The 14,017-nt window shown below is 39.7% G+C and overlaps 1 protein-coding gene across 10 annotated transcripts in view; it reads right to left on the reverse strand.

Moving 5' to 3' along the window:
• NAV3 (neuron navigator 3) overlaps nt 1–14,017 on the reverse strand; it is a 908,237-nt gene that overhangs the window by 166,955 nt on the left and 727,265 nt on the right. For all 10 annotated transcript variants that reach the window (XM_044941915.2, XM_044941916.2, XM_044941918.2 and 7 more), the window contains 2 exons: nt 1,934–2,042; nt 886–1,269 (listed from right to left, as the gene is read on the reverse strand). In XM_044941915.2, coding sequence (XP_044797850.2) covers nt 886–1,269; nt 1,934–2,042 — 493 coding nt within the window. The remainder of the gene's footprint in view (nt 1–885; nt 1,270–1,933; nt 2,043–14,017) is intronic.

Below are 14,017 nucleotides of genomic sequence, written 5' to 3' on the forward strand. Positions count from 1 at the left end.
GTCATTAATAGAAGTAGTTTTAATAGACTATTCTATTTCTGCCACTGGGGATCACCCTAAGATTGAACTAAATATTCCAAATTGCCAAAATACTTTTTGAGAGTTTTATATCACAATATTTTTTTTTTTTTGGAATGTAATAGGAAACAGAAGGAAAACAGGCTACGATGTCAACAAAAAAGAGAATAAACAGATGGAAACTTTCAAATGTAAAAGTTAGATCAGAGGTGCATAATTAAGAATGCTAGAAAATATGTGTTCCTCAGAGCAGTTACAGGCAGCTTTGACAAGCCCCCCAAAATTCAAGCAGTTCAGCAAAACTCCTCCTGTCTCCTTCCCATGTCCTTCACTACAAAATCTGTGATTTAAGAAGCATGTGAAAATCACTCTGAAAAACATATGGCACATGTGTTTCTCTGAATTAACAATAGAAAAAGTTAATGGATTATAATGAAAAGATTTTAGAGCAAATTTGGATATTTTACTGTTCATGAGTGATCAGAAAAGAAGGCTGAAATATCCCCAAATAATCTTAGATTTCTCACATTTTCTAACAACTTTATTAACTAACCTTATATACTCCCTTCCTGGAGGCTTACCAGGTAGATCAGTGGTACAGAATCTGCCTGGCAATGCAGGAGACACAGTTTCAGTCCCTCGGTTAGAAAGTTCCCCTGGAGAAGGGAATGTCAACCCACTCCAGTATTCTTGCCTGGGAAATCTCATGGACAGAGGAGCCTGGTGAGTTACAGTCCATGGAGTTGCAAGAGTCAGATAGGACTTAGCGACTATACAACAACAAATTCCCTTCCCATAGCTAATGCATCTTGGTAGACCACCCTCTTTACACAATTCTGTTGGAGCCCAGGGCCCAGGGCCACTTACCCACTGTTGATGTCATCAGTCCTGAGACTTTTCCCGAGGATATCACCATCACTCATATATCCACCAACGTCGACTTCAGCAGACATGTCCAGGTCACTGCTTGCTTTCTCACTCATGTCAATCTGTGACATGTTTCCCAGTCGAGAGACAGCAGCTCGACGGAGAGGCGTAGTGTACATGAACCTTGAGGGGTCCGTGTGGATGAATCTCCCAGTACCGCTGCGAGGGTAGCCGGCACCCAGGGACGGAGCGTCTCCAGCCTGAAGTCGAGGGCATGCCTGGCCCAACCTCCAGGTCATGGGGGTGGGTCGACCTGTCAAGTTGGTTATGGTCCTGCCGTTCACTTCCGTTGTTACAGTGCTGTCAAATGTCGTCTCCAGGGTGCTGTCAAATAAAAGAGAGACATCACTAGACACTGGCTCACCTGGGGCCACGGACCCAGAGTGCATGAGCACGGGAAGGCTTATAGTTGAGACTTATTTCTTGGAGCGATGTCTACTTTCATGGAAGTCAAATTATACATTCATTTTGAGATTTCTAAACACCTCTGTAGGTATCAAAATGTAGGAAAGGGCATTCACCACAGCTTTTTCTTTTTTGCTTTCCAAGAAAGGCCATCATTACATTTTAGGTAAAACAATGTTTCATATTCTCAACTAACCGTTAATTTAACTCACTGTAGCCTTCCTGGAACTTTTCTGGAAGTTAACGACAATTAGTTTGCAGGCTCTCTAACATCCCTCCTCAGATGCATTTTAACTACAACATCTGCCATAGTTATTTAAGGCAGGCCTGAAAATCCATTTAGCAGTGATGGTGGTAGTTCAGTAGCTAATTCACTCTGAATGGGAAATTATGTGAAGAGATGGTTAGAAGTAAAAAACATCACTGGATAGGTGCTGAGAAGTCACCAGTTGGTTGTCACATAAAATTTAAGCGAGAAAAGAGTAAAGGGAAACTAAAATCCCTTCTTTATCATTATAAGAAGTTAGGCGCTTGCTGTAATTTTTTCTTTACTGGCCCCCAAACAGGCAGAACTGAAGAAGACCTGTGGCTTATCTGGGTCCCACGAAGACTAGACATCGTCTCTTCTAAATTCTGCCTCAAATCTGCTATGTTTTTAACTGTTCTCATTCTTCTTGTTTCAGGGTCTTCACCTAGGAAAGTAACACAATAATTTGTTATTCATGTCATTTATTGTGTATATGTATATATGAGTTCCTTTCATCAAAACTTAAAATAATAGGTAGAAAATTCCAAATAACTATATCATCTTAAATTATATTTTTTTTGTTCTACAAACAAAATGGAAATAGAAACAAATATAATGGTAAAAATAATAATTTCAAGTGGTGATAATATAATAATATTCCTTAGGTCTGAAACTCCAGTACTTTGGCCACCTCATGAGAAGAGTTGACTCATTGGAAAAGACTCTGATGCTGGGAGGGATTGGGGACAGGAGGGGATGGGGACGACAGAGAATGAGATGGCTGGATGGCATCACTGACTCGATGGACGTGAGTCTGAGTGAATTCCGGGAGTTGGTGATGGACAGGGAGGCCTGGCGTGCTGCAGTTCATGGGGTCGCAAAGAGTCAGACACGACTAGCGACTGAACTGAACTGAACTGATGAGCTTAATCGTTGCAAAATGAGAGTCATCAGCTCCATGTTTCTGAGCTTAATTTAAAAATCTGCAACTAATTATTTCCATAATCTCCTGTTTCAAAGTGTGCTCAGAGTAGCTGAGATAACCTTATTATGTAGCAAGTATACATTTGGATTTAGGGGAATATGATGGAGGCCTTTTCTCATAGAAGCAATATCTTTTCAAGTCTTTCAACAGACTAATGAACAAAGATTCAGAACTTGATTTGTAATTATTCCTCCACTTTCTACAGGGAACCAGACCATGCACATGTGACACCAAGAGTTCGAACAAAGTCCTAAGCATCTAATCTAGGAACAAGTCTACACATAAAATAAACAGCTCTGCCAGGGTGACAAATGCTGGCTTTATACAACCTTAACATATCATTCGGGGGCAGAGGGGGCATTAAGCCAGTTTGTTTATGGCCATGCAATAAAGTCCAGGCCAGTAACCTTTTCAAGCTGGTGAATCTGGAAATAAGGAGAACCTAAAAAGGGAGGAGAGAAATCACAGTCTCCATTTTGTTCAATGTAGCTCAGGAGTATGTCCAATGATCAGGAATTTTAAATAAAAAGAAAGAAGGATTTAAAAAAAAAAGAAAAAAGGTGAGAGGAAGGGGAATGAATGAATTAAGGAGACAGAAGGTATGGGGAGGAGAGGGAGGAAGAAGAAGACAAAGGAGGGAATGGCAGGGAAGGAGATGCAAAAGGGAAGGAGGGAAAAGAAAAAAACAAGAAGGAAAAGTGAAGGTAGAAAACAGTATTAAATTATTCTGTATTAAATTCCAGAATAAAGACTGTAACATAAACAAGCCAAATATCTACAATCTGTTTTAAGAATATAGGTAGATAGTCAACCTGTTTGCTTTTCTTCCATAATATTTATGCCATATTAAAAAAAATACAGAAAAATTGTACCCATATAACAATTATATGGACTTCCCTGGTGGCTCAGATAGTAAATTGTCTGTCTACAATGTGAGAGACCTGGGTTCTATCCCTGGGTTGGGAAGATTCCCTGGAGAAGGAAATGGCAACCCACTCCAGTACTCTTGCCTTGAAAATCCCATGGACGGAGGAGCTTGGTGCAGGCTACTGTCCATGGGGTCACAAAGAGTTGGGCATGAATGAGCGATTTCACTTTCTTTCTTTAACATCTATATAGCATTTAACACCTATAATAGAAACTTACCATTGGTGGGGACATCAAAGATTCTCTGGCCTTACCTCTCAGCCAATGAAGGAACAAATCTTTGTCTTACTAGTCAGGTGGCCATGTGTATCTATCTGAAACCTCTAAGATTGGAAAGACTTTCTCTTCTCCAGTAAGAGCTGATTCTTTCCAATATTAGACTAATTAGATCTAATTATAAACAACTCTGAGGATGAGTAATAATTTGTCTCCATTTAACTTCCACCCAGGGATCCCCATAACTCTGAAACCAATAGAACAACTTTACACTACTTTACCATGGTGGGCCCTCAAAAAGACAACTGCTAATTCCCTGTTCAGCCAAACATTACTACCTTGTTCATTTTTCTTCATTCTGGGTGGTTGTCAAAGCAACCACCATTCTTCTGCCAGTCTGAAAATCTCTTCCTTTTAATTTATCAATTATTTGAACTGTTGACATGTGATTAATAACTGTATTATTATTTTAAACTTAGAAAATATTGAAAAACTTCCCTAATTAACTATATGAAAGTTGCATGCATGTGTACACACACACACACTCACACACAGGAATGTTACTCAGTCATAAAAAGAATGAAATAATGCCATTTGTAGCAACAAGCATGAACTTAGAAATTATCATACTATGTGAAATAAATCATATAGAGAAAGACAAATATCATATGATACCACTTATATGTGGAATCTAAAAGAAATGATACAAATAACTTATTTACAAAACAGAAGCTGACATAGAAAGCAAACTGCTGTTGCTGCCGCTAAGTCACTTCAATCGTGTCCGACTCTGTGCGGCCCCATAGATGGCAGCCCACCAGGCTCCCCCGTCCCTGGGATTCTCCAGGCAAGAACACTGGAGTGGGTTGCCATTTCCTTCTTCAATGCATGAAAGTGAAAAGTGAAAGTGAAGTCACTCAGTCGTGTCTGACTCTTCGCGACCCCATGGACTGCAGCCTACCAGGCTCCTCCATCCATGGGATTTTCCAGGCAAGAGTACTGGAGTGGGGTGCCATAGAAAGCAAACTAATGGTTATCAAATGGGAAAGGTTGAAGGGGATAAATTAGGAATTTAGGAATTTGGGAGTAAAATATACACACTACTATATATATAAAGTAAACAAGGACCTACTGTATAGCACAGGGAATTTCACTCAATATTTAGTAATAACCTGTATGGGAAAAGAATCTGAAAAAACTATGTGAGTATGCATACATTATATATATATATATATATATATATATATATACACATATATATATATATAAACTGAATCACTTTGTTGTACACCTGAAAACAACACATTGTAAATCAACTCTACTTCAATAAAAAAAGAAATAAAAAAGTCACCCATTGTATCCTCATGCACATGGCATAAACTTTTCCAATCCTAATCCATGTGATTTCTAGCCTAGGAGATTAATATATGTTTAAATATCAGAACTGTATTTAACTTAGCCCTTAAGACTCTAATTACACCTTCTCCAGAAATTCTTCCTATTCTCCTCTTCATAAATACAACACAGCATACTTGAGAAATGGTTATAAAGAAGTCTATCTCTTATTTCCAAATAATCTGGCAGAACCCTGAAGGAAAAGGAAGGATTTATAAGAAAAATCTTAAAGGGTGACTACAGCCATGAAATTAAAAGACTCTTGCTCCTTGGAAGAAAAGTTATGACAAACCTAGACAGTGTATTAAAAAGCAGAGATATTACTTTGCCAAAAAAGGTCTATCTAGTCAAAGCTATGTTTTTTTCCAGTAGTCATGTATGGATGTCAGAGTTGGACCATAAAGAAGTCTGAGCACCGAAGAATTGATGCTTTAGAACTGTGTTTTAGAAGAATGTTGGAGAAGACTCTTGAGAGTCCCTTGGACTGCAAGAAGATCAAACCAGTCAATTCTTTTTTTTTTTTATTTATTTTTATTTATTTTATTTTTAAACCTGAAACACTGTATTAGTTTTGCCAAACATCAAAACGAATCCGCCACAGGTATACATGTGCTCCCCATCCTGAACCCTTCTTCCTCCTCCCTCCCCACACCATCCCTCTGGGTCATCCCAGTGCACCAGCCCCAAGCATCCAGTATTGTGCATTGAACCTGGACTGGCAACTCGTTTCATACATGATATTACACATGTTTCAATGCCATTCTCCCAAATCTTCCCACCCTCTCCTTCTCCAACAGTCCATAAGACTGTAATAATCCTGACTATTCACTGGAAGGACTGATGCTAAAGTTCAAATACTTTGGCCACCTGATGTGAAGAGCCAACTAATTAGAAGAGACCCTGATGCTGGGAAAGACTGAAGGCAAAAGGAGAAGAGGGTGTCAGAGGATGAGATGGTTAAATAGCATCATGACTCAATGTACATGAGTTTGAGCAAACTCTGAGAGATAGTGGAGGACAGAGAAGCCTGGTGTGCTGCAGACCATGGGGTTGCAAAGAGTTGGACACGACTGAGTGATTGAACACAACAGAAAAAAATATCATTACAGTCATAGGAAAGGCAGAGGTAAAGAAGGGGTTTTACTAAAAGTGGCAGAAAAAAAAGTAATAGTGAAGGATGAGACCAAACTGGAGACACACTAAAGTTAATACTGATGTGGTGGCGTATCTAACACGTCACACAGTAGAGAAGCCAATGATTCTAAGTGGTGGTAAGAGATGAAGAGTCTTAAGAAAGTGTTTCAGAATGGGAGAAAATAATAGCAAATGAAGCAACTGACAAACAACTAATCTCAAAAATATACAAGCAACTCCTACAGCTCAATTCCAGAAAAATAAATGACCCAATCAAAAAATGGGCCAAAGAACTAAATAGACATTTCTCCAAAGAAGACATACAGATGGCTAACAAACACATGAAAAGATGCTCAACATCACTCATTATCAGAGAAATGCAAATCAAAACCACTATGAGGTACCATTTCACACCAGTCAGAATAGCTGCGATCCAAAAGTCTACAAGTAATAAATGCTGGGGAGGGTGTGGAGAAAAGGGAACCCTCTTACACTGTTGGTGGGAATGCAAACTAGTGCAGCCACTATGGAGAACAGTGTGGAGATTCCTTAAAAAACTGGGAATAGAACTGCCTTATGATCCAGCAATCCCACTGCTGGGCATATACACTGAGGAAGCCAGAAGGGAAAGAGACACGTGTACCCCAATGTTCATCGCAGCACTGTTTATAATAGCCAGGACATGGAAGCAACCTAGATGTCCATCAGCAGATGAATGGATAAGAAAGCAGTGGTACATATACACAATGGAGTATTATTCAGCCACTAAAAGAATACATTTGAATCAGTTCTAACGAGGTGGATGAAACTGGAGCCTATTATACAGAGTGAAGTAAGCCAGAAAGAAAAACACCAATACAGTATACTAATGCATATATATGGAATTTAGAAAGATGGTAACAATAACCCTGTATACGAGACAGCAAAAGAGACACTGACGTATAGAGCAGTCTTTTGGACTCTGTGGGAGAGGGAGAGGGAGAGGGTGGGATGATTTGGGAGATTGGCATTGAAACATGTATAATATCATATATGAAATGAGTCGCCAGTCCAGGTTCGATGCATGATACTGGATACTTGGGGCTGGTGCACTGGGATGACCCAGAGGGATGGTATGGGGAGGGAGGAGGGAGGAGAGTTCAGGATGGGGAACACGTGTATACCTGTGGCGGATTCATTCTGATATATGGCAAAACCAATACAATATTGTAAAGTTAAAAATAAAATAAAATTAAAAAAAAAAGAAAGTGTTAAGATGACTTTTACTGGAGGGAGTAAAGAAAGAACAATATTGCCCTTGTACAAGTTTCCCAAAATATACCTTTATATGTACCCTGTCACCAAGCCCTTTCCCTCAGGGAGAACTTTCACATTGCAATCAAACTGCATTTCAATCACCTACCTGCCAATTTCTTAATATTAATAACACTGATATTTGAATTACTTTCAACATTTTTTACATAAACTTAAAGAACACTATATTTTCAGACATTCCATTTTTACTCAGCATTTTTTTTTTAACACCTTTATCACATTTTAAGTTTCCTTCTTCCAATCCAGCAGGCATCTTAAGTGCTTGGGTTCTTCCCACTGAATCCATTGCTTGTTTACACAGCTTCCCTCATGTTTCAGAACCATCACCTCTCTCCCTCCTCTGGTTTTTCTCCTCAGACATCCACTCATGACACTGCACCACTCATAACCATCAGACAAATGGACATTTTCCTCCTAGCACTTACTGAGCAGAACATAATCGCTGCCTCGTTCACATCAGGAAAGATAATAACCAAATCAAAATTTATTGCAGTAAATGTTCTCAATGACCCACAAAAGGCAAGATAAAGTTAAATGTACTTGCAAACCCCTTAAGGATGGCACAAGCTTGAAACAGCCTGTAAATTTGTATCCAAGTGATGTCTAGAGAAATAGTGGTGGGGAGAGAATGTGAACCTAAAAGGCAAAATATAAAAGCACAAATAATATGAAATATTTAGTAACAAAAGTTAGAAGAAAATGTATTTAGTGAGAAATGTATTTAGTCACAAAAATGTATTCCATTTCACTTTTATAACTTTAAATCTAGCTATTATTCCTGAAGGAAGCCTCTTAAGTGTCAGACAAAATAGTAAAGGCTTATACACACATTTTCCAGAAGGCCATATTCTGAAATTCACTTTGAGTTTTCAACATTAGTGTGAACTGTTTTCTCTTGGCTTGTAATATCTCTTCTCTGAGCAGGACACAGAATAACAGGCTTAGTTTGGTGCTTCTGAATCTTTACCTAATGGTAGACAGACCATTTAAACTGTGTGGTCCTGCTCTTATTTTTCAGGCTTTAATTACATGAATTGTACATGAACACTGCCAGTCCTGTTATCTTTTATGAGGAAAACAAATTATATATGAATGAACCTTCAGTTCAGTTCAGTTCAGTCGCTCAGTCGTGTCCGACTCTTTGCGACCCCATGAATTGCAGCACGCCAGGTCTCCCTGTCCATCACCAACTCCTGGAGTTCACTGAGACTCACGTCCATCGAGTCAGTGATGCCATCCAGCCATCTCATCCTCTGTCATCCCCTTCTCCTCCTGCCCCCAATCCCTCCCAGCATCAGAGTCTTTTCCAATGAGTCAGCTCTTAATAACCTTATTCACAGAGAATTATATCTTCTACAATAGCCATACTACAAACATTATTTTTTAGAGTTTAGCTGTCTGATTTATTTGGAGAAATCACCTTGGTTTTGTGGATCACCCCCAACAGGGAGTTGGATACAACATTTTTCAACTCATCAGGGTAAACCAGACACATTAGGGGGCAAAAATAGCAAAATATAACTAGCAGTTTTACTAGTTATCTTTTAAATATTCTCCTATATAGTTATAACACAAACCCTAGTCTATCTGATTTATTAGAATATATAAGAATAAAGAATTGAACTCAGGGATCTCTGCCTAAAAACAAACTTGGAAGAGGCCATTTTGAGTCAGAAGCAGAACCCAGTTAAGCACCTGGCAGAAATCCTGAAATTCCTGTGTGCTATGGGCTCGGATATATTTACCAACTTAAAATGCATCATTATTTAGGGAATTGCCTTGCAATGCTTCATTATCCTGATATGATTCTTCATATTAGAGCTGTTTGAATAAACTCTTCCTCTCACTTTCTCATCTGCATTTTTGAATACTGGCATCTGTTGGGGGAGAGAAAAGCCTTATAGAGAGCAATCCCATAAATACAATTAGCAGATACTCTGTTTAAGAACCATATACTACACAGACACCTATGGAGAGCTGACCCTCTGACAGTAATGCTCCAAGTTATTTATGCACAAGAAGGCATGTGTCATATACACACCCACCCACAGCCTGCTATAATTTAACAGAACAACCAACACACGCTGTCAGAAGACTTCACTCTGGTTGTATCTTTGAAAATACTTACATAAGAGGTACTCAGAGCAAGATAAATGTACCACTTTCAAGGTATGATTTGAATCACATCACAAATGTGATTTGATTCTACCGTTTCAGAGGATCAAGAGAAGAAAAAGGAGTCTTAAGAATTAAGACTTAATTCTTAAGTCTTAAGTCTTAACAATTAAGACTCCTTTTCTTGCCTTTTTACTGGATGCAGGTTTTTTTTGTTTGTTTTGTTTGTTTGTTTTTATGAGAATCTTTCATCACAGAAATCACACAATGGTGAAGAAGTAAATCTTCAGTGTTTGATCATCTAGGGTATTGAGATTCAGAAATCACCATTCCTTCAACTGCAGAAACATTCTTCTTCTAAAGCTAAACTGACATGCAAAATGGAGCGATATTTGCCTCTGCTGTCTCTCTAAGCTTTCTTCTTCTAAAGCTGATTCACTGAGATTCCAGAAAATCTCATAAAACCTCTTGTAACAGGAAGGTCTACAAAGAGAATAAAAGCAAACCTATATTTGGCATCAGCTGAATGAATCAGAAACAAAGAGATCACTGGTCTGGTTTAATTCTTGTGATTATAAGGGGTTCTATAATGAAGGCCTTTGTGGAAATAAACACACTGATATAAAAGGAGGATGTGGTCAATGGTTAAACACTTATGAGTTTTTGAAGAAGGCACCCTATGATATAAATATGGTACAGTAGAGCACTGGATTTAAAGTATCTCACTTCACTTTCAAATAGTTTACCTATTCAGGCAGGTAGCGAACTAAAGAGTTACTTCAGACTTATTCATACCTAGTTAATTCAAGATTATATCAGAACTTACTCCTAACAACAATGTCATCAAAAAGGCCTAGTTTGTAAAGCATCAGAATAGTTCACACTCATCTACATAGTGATTTGAATAGTTACAATGTACACACTCCTAAATATTTTTTGTCCAACACTTTTTAAAAAGTAGTCAAGCTGTCAGAAGAGACCTCTGCATTTCTGGAAGTCTAACTAGAATTCATGGTGCTTGTCACTGAGGTACAAACAAAGCCATCTCTTCAGACACCAGGGAGGCAGCAGGAGAAAGTTGACTGCACAAAAAAATTGAGCCACGAGCTCCATCATTCTTCATTTCAAATCTGTGGTGAGGTCACCTTGAGAGAAGTTGAACAAATAGGCCCTACTGATGACTAAGTAAAAGCACATTTGGAGTTTTAAATCATGAACACTTAATTATGGCTATCTAGACTCCGAGCCAATAATGCCCAGGGCAGGTGCTTGCTATTCACTTTCTCCATGTAGACTTTACAACTACTTCTCATAGTTCAGTTTGCCAAAGACAATCATTTCAAGACACAAGGAATTTAAAATTCTTTTGAGTCACGGTGGTATAAAAAAAAAAAAAAAAAAAAAGTCAGTAGGAAGAACAGAAGCTCTATGGCTCATGCAAAAGGGCAGCTCCTTAAAACTCCATCCTCCTTTCAGTAGCAGACCCAACTTACCTAACAAGTCAGTGTAAAGAGCCTCTTCCAGATCGCCCAGCATCGTCAGGATGACATCTTCATCCAGATGGGCTGTGCCTTCCCGCAGGCAGCTTTCTCCCTCCTCCTCAGCCCAGCTCCGGCTGAGGCTGCCGGGCCTGGAGGACACATTTTCATCTTCAGACCGGCTGTCTTCATCGCTCTCACCTTCCAAGCCTCTTCTGGAAGTCCACTCCTCTAAGTTCTCACTGCCTGAGTGGCTGGTGGGTAGGAGGCTCCAGGCCCCAGCGAGGCTTGTGTGGTACAGGGACTGCACAGAGCGGGAGGAGCACCTGGAGAGCGAGCGCCTCTCTGCATAGCTGGATTCCCTCTGGCTGGCCTTGGCGGCATTTCCAAACCAGTTGGAAATGCGCACAGCAGGGCGCCTCTCCCCCTCACTGGTGAGGGACAGACTGGTCAGAGATTTCTGCTTCTGAAGACAAGCTCTCTTTGGCCTTACTTCTTTGCTCCGAAACACAGAGAGTTCAGCCGGCCGCTGCATGGCTCTCTTTATTGGCTTCTTTTTCAGTTAGACTTCATATTGTCTTTCTGCACAGAGATGCCAACTGGCCCTTTTGCTTATAATTAACACATGCACTTCAAGAAAAGCCCAGAATCTAACATTCACGTTAGATTCTAGAGCTGTAGCACAATCAATGAGTTGCCCACAATTCAGCTTGCCACGTCATTGCCCTCATCAGCAGTACTCACAAACATTTTGCTTGGACATATCGGAAGCAGAAGAGAGTTCACCAGACACTTCTCCAGCTGCAAAGTAGCACAGGAAGCCAACCACGTTTTCCAATCTTCATCCAATCACATGTCTCAGCAGGAAGATGGGTCCACATTTCCCTCTATCGCTTCTGTATTCCCAAACGCGAGGAAGTGAAGCACAAGCACCCCAGATGTCTCTGACTGTGCTTTTTTTTTTTTTTCCCTGTCTCTCACCAGCCCTTCACTGATCTGGGTCTGCAGCCCTTAACTCTAGAGGAACTGACACGGTGTAGCATGCATAGCCTCCTCATCAGAGCCCCGTAAGAGCAGATTAAGCACCAAAGCCAGCCCTGCACGAGCCTCTCGTGTTTTAGTATTCCACCTGCATTCGCAGATCTACGGCTCTTCCTTGCTGCTGCAGTGGATGCTGCTGGCTGCCATGGCAGCAAACATCCTGCTAAATTAAAACAGAGGCACGGAAGCGGCTGTCCAGCCTGGCATGCCACAGGTTTCAAAGCCAAGTCTGAATGAGATGCTACACGATTAACCCTCTTCACGTTTAAATCACTCTAGGCTACCCCGCCTCAGATACAGAGGCACTCGCGCGCGCGCGTGCACACACACACACACACACACACACACACACACACACACTTACTCACTCTTACACATAACACACACTCCACGACACTGAGAATGACAGACTAATTCTCCATAGCTGCAGGCAGCCGAAGCAGGCAGATCTGTCTTCTGAATGTTGGGATTCGTGCTACAAAAGCACAAATCAAATTCAAGAGTGTAAAGGACCTAAAAAACACTCTCCACCGGCAGGCAGATAATGGTTTAAAGGGAAAGACTTCACCTTCTCTTTTAAAGAGCAAATTCAAGGGCTTTTTATTTTGAGGATATTTAGTATTATACAATCCTACTGTACAATAAAAATCAAGATTTCTTCCTATAAAAATAGCAAAAAATAAAACCTTTAAAAGTTGTTTTTTTTTTTTTTTTTTAGTTTTGAGAAGGGATATTTTTACTCAAAGCATATAATTGAGAGTTAATGGCTAAGTGTGTGGAAGACAGTGACGTGCCAAAAACATAAAATGTATATTATGTTTTCTGACATGGAGCATTTTTCCTAGTCTATTCTATAAACCTATCACTGTGTAATCTGTGTAAGCTCTTTATTTTTAATCTTTTGATAAAAAGCAGAAAACCTAAAGGGTAAGTTTCTTGTATTTATCTTGCACTGGTTACAATTGCCATCCTGAAATTCTGATTTTAGGAAGACTTTGAAAATACTTATCAAGTGTAGTAGAGACCATGTTCTACTGAGAGCTAATGAGAAGAGTATCAAGGAAAAGCTTATGAGATTGTTTCTGTCCGTAAACATTCCTCTCCAAAAGGGGGAAGCATGGAGAAACAGATTAAAATATTTGTGTCATTTAAAGTGATATAATTCCCTAGCACATAATTTTCTGAGCTAATATGATCTAATTAATTCTGATTTTTCACCTCATATTGCTAACTTCAATTAGGTGTTGTTGTTGTTATTTGCTCAGTCATGTCAGATTCTTTTGCAACCACATGGACTGTAGCCCACCAGGCTCCTCTGTCCATTGGATTCACCAGTTAAGAATACTGGAGTGGATTGCCATTTCCTTCCCCAGGGGATCTTCCTGACCCAGGGATCAAACCCTTGTCTCCTGCATTAGCAGGTGGATTCTTTACCACTGAGCCACCAGGGAAGGCCAAAGCTGGGGGTAAGGGGATGCCCTATCTTCTAACTATATAAATTATCATTACAATGTACACTGCCTACACCTCTACATAGATAACAACTTACTTTGCAAAATAATTATTTCTTATGCTCAAGCTCAAGAGGGACCATGAGTACACAGATACATAAAAGAGAATCAGATGGAAAGAATGGCAACTATTTGTGATAAAAAATTTTGCGACTAAATGAACCTGTGAATTTTAAGTACAGATTCTCAATTCTCCACTCGTCAAAAATAAATTATGTTTATATAAAATGTGCTTAAGTCTCCCCTGCTGGCTCAGTGGTAAAGAATCCACCTGCTAATGCTAGAGCCTCAGGTTTAATCTCTG

Source organism: Bubalus bubalis, chromosome 4 (genome assembly GCF_019923935.1).
Source record: "Bubalus bubalis isolate 160015118507 breed Murrah chromosome 4, NDDB_SH_1, whole genome shotgun sequence".
Classification (NCBI taxonomy): Eukaryota; Metazoa; Chordata; class Mammalia; order Artiodactyla; family Bovidae; genus Bubalus; species Bubalus bubalis.